This window comes from Rhincodon typus, chromosome 24 (assembly GCF_021869965.1).
Source record: "Rhincodon typus isolate 14 chromosome 24, sRhiTyp1.1, whole genome shotgun sequence".
NCBI lineage: Eukaryota > Metazoa > Chordata > Chondrichthyes > Orectolobiformes > Rhincodontidae > Rhincodon > Rhincodon typus.
In genome coordinates this window covers 25,480,972-25,487,501 of record NC_063355.1, presented here as the reverse complement: position 1 = coordinate 25,487,501, position 6,530 = coordinate 25,480,972, and the positions used below count along the sequence as shown (strand labels likewise).

Below are 6,530 nucleotides of genomic sequence, written 5' to 3'. Positions count from 1 at the left end.
CGCCAGCTCTCAGGCGCCACCTCTTATCTCCTCTTGGCCCATGACCCCATCGTCAAACATTAGACAATTGTGTCCACAGTGGTAACTAATCTCATTTTATCTGGGATCTCCCCAACCCTCGGCCTCCAAGTTCATAGTCCCCTAACCCCATACAGCCTGCTTCTACTTTTTTCTAAAAATCCACAAGCAAGACTGCCAGGGCAGACCAATTTTCTCAACTGTTCCTGCCACATAGAAATTCTTTTCCTATCTTGACATTTTTTTCTCCCCTTGTCCTGTCCTTTCCCACTTACATCTACAATTTTTCTGATGCTTTGTCAGTTGCAGAATTTGCAGTTGTCAGGCACCAGCTGCCTCCTCCTCACCGTGGGCGTGCAATCCCTTTACGTGTCTATACCAAATCAGGATGGTCTTTGGGCTTTCCGGTTCTTCCTACAACAAAGGCCTGAACCATTCCATTCCCTACTGGCTGGCCAAGCTTGACCTCACTTTGAACAATTTCTCGTTTAAGTCCCCCCTCTTTGTTCAAATCAAAGTTGAGGCTACGCCTACCTCTTTGTGGGGTACATGGAACATTTCTTATTCCAATCCCACTCGGGTGCCTCTCCACAACTCTTTCTCTACTACATCAATGATGTCATTCATCTTGCTTTCCTCTCTCATCCAGAATTGGAAAAATTTATCAATTTCACTTCCACTTTCCACTCTACTCTCATCTTCACCTGGTCCATCTCTGACTCATTCTCCCAGTTTATCTGACTCTGTCACATTGGTTCTGATGATGCTATCTTCAGCAAGGTGGGAGGGGTGGGAGGTCACAGAAATGTCCACCTTATCCCAGGACTTCCTGCTACTGTGGTTGACAGGGCCCCCAGTCATGTCTCACCCAATTCCCGCAGTTCTGCCCTAACTCCTCCTTCTCTTACCTCCCATAACACTAATAAGGTTCCACTGGTCCTCACTTTCCACCCAATCAGCATCAGCAGCCAAAAGATCATAAGCCACCATTTCTGCCACCTCCAGCCGAATGCCATCACCAGATACGTATTCTCCTCCATTCCCTCTGGAACACTCTGGTCCACTCCACCTCCACTGCCAGCACTTTCCCACACTCCTGCAACATCTTCCCATGCAATCTGCCCATTTATTTCCTCCCTATCCAAAGTCCCAGGCACACCTTGCAGGTGAAGCAGCAATTTACCTGCACTTTGCTCAATCTAGTCTACTGTACTCACTGCTCACCATGTTGTTTCCTCTACACTGGGAAGATAAAATGCAGACTGGGCGATCGCACTGCAGAACACCAATGTTCTGCCTGCAAAATTACCGTGAACTTCCAGTTGCCTACCGCTTCAACACAGCACCGTGTTTCCTGGCTAACGTTTCTGTCTCAGGCCTGTTGCAGTGCTCCAGCAAAAGTCAGTGCAAGCTAGAAAAACAGCATCATGTTTTCTGCTTGGGGACCCTGCAACCTTCAGGACTGTATCATGTTCAATACTATTAGGGCCCGAACCCCTCCTTCAACGTCCTTTACCCACATCCACATCCCAGGCCCTGTCACCTCATGGGCGACTTTCGGCACAGCCAATCCATTTTCACCTACTTATGATCCCCATTATCAGCTTTTCTGTCTCCCTGGCATACTAATATCGCTTCCTTTGTCTGCCAAACTGTCTCTCTCCTTCTGGGCTCCATGTGCAGCTATCGCTTACTCCTTTAATAGCCCCCAAAATTGTTAACACAAATACACTGAACTGAGCCAGTGTAAAATTTCACTACTGATTTGCATGACCAGACGATGCAGCTTTGTTTTTTGTTGTGTTAAAGGTCAGCTAAGCAAAGAATTTTATGATTGATTGTTAAGGTATGGTTATTCTACTTTTCTAGTTTTCATATACAAATATGCATATCTTATGTTTTTAAAACTCTGACTAAAGGTTATTTAAATAACATTGAGAGTCAAATCTCAGACCAAATTGATACACATTAATCTGTTTTCTTTCCCTACCGCTACTGCCCTCCCCCAAAAACTTGGTAGTTTGGACATGAGTCTCTTACGTTGTATCATGCTCATTCCTTCCTGCACTACCATCAGGTTTTGATCCATCTTCTGACAGCCCTGAGGATGACCAAAGCTTTGTCTGAGGGATAATCTAAAACGGAGAAAAGATGTGTGAAATCACAGCAAAAACCTATACGCTGTCTAACTTTTGTGGAGCATGTCATGTCACGTCACATGAATTACAGATGTTATCGGTATTATGCTAGTCTTTTTTAATTCATCCTCAGGATGAGGGCATCGCTGGCTAGAACAGCATTTATTGCCCATCCCTAATTGCCCAGAGGGCAGTTAAGAGTCAACCACATTGCTGTGGGTCTGGAGTTGCATATAGTCCAGACCAGGTAAAGATGGCAGTTTCCTTCCCTAAAGGGCATTAATGAACCAGATGGGTTTTTCCAACAATTGGCAATGGATTTGTTAGACTCTTAATTCCAGATTTTTATTGAATTCAAATTCCACCATCTGCCATGGCAGGATTCGAACCTGCGTCCCCAGAACATTAGTTGGGTTTCTGGATTAACAATCCAGCGATAATTCCACTAGGCTATTGCCTCTCCATTATTCATTCTACTTTTCTAGTTTTCATATACAAATATGCATATTTTACATTCTTAAAATTCTAGCTAAAGGTTAATTAAGAAATGTTGAGAGTCAAGCCCCAGTTCAAATTGATACAGATAAATCTGCCTTCTTCCCCTACCACTACTGCCCTCCCCCTCACATGTTTGGACATGTCATTATTTCCACTTGTAATAAAGATTGCCAGTGAACAGCACCACCTCAAAACAGGAGTCTTTCCTAAAGTTAAGCTATCTGATTGTTTGAACACAAACAATACTTAATGTCATTGATCTTTACAAAGAAAGGGAGAAAAGGCTTTAAGGATCGATCCATTTCATTTTGACTAAATCTCACCTTTAAAGCTCCTTGTTGGGTAGTTTCCTGCAACTTTGTGAGGGTGCTTCTCAATCGAGAATTCTCCTCTTCCAGAATACTGATGCGCAAGCTGTTTGCTTGTAACTGTTTTTCCATGTCCTGTACAATATCACCTGTACCTATGAGAAGCAAAACACTTCACACACTCTAAAGGCCAAGTGAAAGTTACAGCAAAGATAACTTGCAAGATGAGTCTGTGCATTTCCTTTTCTTCTGCTCTCCATTATTTACCCTTTTGTTCTTTTGAAGACACAAGCTCCCTCATAGGTAGCAGTCACTTTCCAGTATCTTGTCCAATTGTATTCTTTAATATATGAGGTTTGACCCTGTGCGACAACAGAATGTCCAAATGTGCTGGACGTAATACTGCTGAGCTTGATTATTTAGTAAACCACATCTACAGTATGTACTTTCAGTAAAGTAGGCCATATGATGAACAGGTGTGTGAACCTTGGCCATGACACATTTAGTTTGTCGCATCCCACCTACTCCAATCAGTTAACTTAGCAGATCAGGGTTTGATTTCATAACCTGTATGGGTCAGAGAATGAGATGAGGGGAAAATGCATAATTTAATTCAAAAATGTCCATCCAATTTAACTTTGTTCTTAAGCCTGACGAACATGGCCCTGGCATTGCAGTGTCCCTTGCTGGATTATCTCGGAGGTAATAATAAACTTTCCTCTTGAACTATCACAATCCATATGGTGAAAACGTTCAGCAAATTGCTGTTAAATATGGAATACCAAGAGCTTTGCCCAGTGACAATAAGGATTGGCTATACTTGTGTCCAAATCTGGATGATACCTGACTTGAAGGTGATTGTGTTCCCATGTGTATGCTGCCTTCCTCTTTTAGCTTGTAGTTGTGTGATGTTACTTTCACAATCCGAATAGCTTATGTCCTAATTGCTTATCAGCCACCTGTGTTCAACCATAAACTGGCAAAAAATGTTTCCCATGTAAATCAAAAAGAATGATCTAAACTGTGCAATATGAATATTCTTCTCACATTTCTGCAGATGCTTGTTTTTGTGCTGTTAATTCAAATGGAATAATTTAGATTAATTCAAAATGTCAAAGAAATAGAAATTTCATACTTTCACACAGTATTTCAGATGGCATATTTAAGTCAGGAAAAGCAACCAGAAGCCTACGCTGTTCCTTATATTCTTGAACTTGGCTCTCTAGTTGAGACAGATTTTGTTTTAGTTCAGTCATGGAATTTTCCAGATCATGTTTTTCTTGCTGTAGCTGTTCTGTCAGTTGCTGTAATAATAAAGGAAAAGAGAAAAACAAAATTGGCTTTAATATGTTCCTGCTTAAATACAATTCAAAAATTACAAAGGGTGGACAAATACATTTTAGCCGAAAGGTTATCATGTGGAAATTGCAGTTAAATCAGATCAGTAATCTTATTGAATGGCGGATTTTCACGGACCAAGTGGTCTCCTCCAAATTCGTATGTTCATATTCTCTCTAGCAGCAATACATTACTGAAATTATGATGTGGAGGTGCCGGTGTTGGACTGGGGTGGACAAAGTCAGACGTCACATGACACCTGCACTTGCTGCAAGGCAACAAAATTATTAACAGTCATTCTCTGGTTAATTTCTTAGCACAATACCTTGTCTAATCAGTGTCAACATGTCTTGTTCAAAACTTAAACAAATCTTGACAGTTAATTGTCAGCCATCACTAACCATTGCATCCTCCAAGGCAATGCCAATACCAATCAGAGTCTACTTGCCATTTAATCAGCACCGTCATTCAGTATAATGTCTCCAAAGTCAGTATTTGGAATTACCTGAAGGACTTTCAACAGTGTTAAAGATTTACTCAAGCTAAGGGCACTTACCAGTTGTTCTCGGAGTTGCTGCTGTAGGTTATTTTTCTCCATGTTGACTGTCTTCAATTGCTCTTCCAGCCTGCCTGTCCCAGCCTCAGACTCAGCTAATCTAGTGTTTAGCTCTTCACGTTCTTCATCCAGATGATCGACACGTTGTAGCAGAGCTTTAATCTTAGCTTTCAGAGACTTGATTAATTAATAAAAATACAATTGAAGAACTGACTTTTGGTAAGATCTGAAGCATAGCTTCTTTCCAGCCAGCAATGCGTTGTCACGATTACCATGTGGACATATTCAGGCCATACCATTGTTTGAAATAGGATATTTCAAAATTTATTATAATTTTCTGCTTTCACAAGGAAACTATATTCTTATATCGCAACAGTACTTGCACTTCAAATAATTTGATGGTTATAAAGTAATTTGAGATGTCCTCTAGTTGTGAAAAGAAGCTACAACATTCCAATAATAACTCCCATTCCCTGGAAAACCAAGATGAAGTCATCAAAATGGATTGTGTATATATGGACATAGTGGAAGGTCACAGACTTCAATAATTAAATTATAAGGAAAGATTACAGAAACTAGGGTTCCATTCCCTAGAATTAGAAGCTAAAGTACTGGGTGGATATTTGAGAGTTTCAAGATATTAAAGGGGAGCAGCCAGGGTGGATAAAAAGATACCTTTGCTGCTAGGGAGTCTAGGATCAGGTAGCATAAATGTATAAAATTGAGCAAGACCTTTAAGGAATGAAGTTAGAAAACACATGTACGTACAAATTATGGCAGAAGTTTGGAATACTCTTCAGTAAATAGCATAGAAACATTTAAAGATGTAGAATATAGCAGGAGTAGGCCATTTAACCCCTCAAGCCTGCTCTGCCAATCATTATAAGCATAGCTGAAAATCGATCTTAACATCCTAATCCTACCCTCTTTCCCCATCTCCCTTGATCCTTTTAGCCTCAAGAGCTATATCTACCTCCTTCTTGAAAACACAATGTTTTAGCCTCAATTACTTTCTATGATAGTGAATTCTATAGGCTGCCATTCTCCGGGTGAAGAAATTTCTCCTCATTTCAGTCCTAACAGGTCTACCCTCTTATGTTAAACTATGACCCCTGGCTCTGGATTCCCCCATTATTAGGAACATTCTTCCTGCATCTAACCTGTCTAGATCTGTTAGAATTTTATAGATTTCTATGAGATCCCCCTCAATCTTCAAAACTCCAATGAATACAATCCTAACTGATGCAATCTCTCTTCATACATCAGTCCTGCCATCCCAGGAATTAATTTGGTAAACCTTTGCTGCACTCCCTCTAATGCTTTGTATAATTGCAGAAAGACATCCTTGTTCCTGTAATCAAATCCTTTTGCTATGAAGGCCAACACACAGTTTGCCTTCTTTACTGCCTGCTGCACCTGCATGCTTACTTTCAGCAACTGGTACACAAGGCCACCCAGGTCATGTTGAACATACCCCTCTCAATTTACAGCATTGAAATAATTTGAGGCTCTGGGTGGCATTATTGAAAAACAAGTAGGAAGTTTCCAGAGGAAGTGGAAATGATACAAGAGGGAACAAGTGTATTAAGGAGGGAACGTGGGTATTATGGAATGATCAGATCTTTGGAAAGTAGCAAATATTGAGTAAAGTATGCCAAGCAGCATCAGAGGAGT

General features: G+C 40.8%; 1 protein-coding gene across 1 annotated transcript in view; it reads right to left on the bottom strand.

Annotated features, from left to right (window-relative positions):
- Positions 1–6,530, bottom strand: part of ccdc157 (coiled-coil domain containing 157) — a 46,551-nt gene that overhangs the window by 2,558 nt on the left and 37,463 nt on the right. Inside the window, exons 7-10 of the mRNA XM_048611534.1 lie at positions 4,857–5,033; positions 4,098–4,266; positions 2,978–3,117; positions 2,059–2,153 (exon numbers count right to left, since the gene is read on the bottom strand). Coding sequence (XP_048467491.1) covers positions 2,059–2,153; positions 2,978–3,117; positions 4,098–4,266; positions 4,857–5,033 — 581 coding nt within the window. The remainder of the gene's footprint in view (positions 1–2,058; positions 2,154–2,977; positions 3,118–4,097; positions 4,267–4,856; positions 5,034–6,530) is intronic.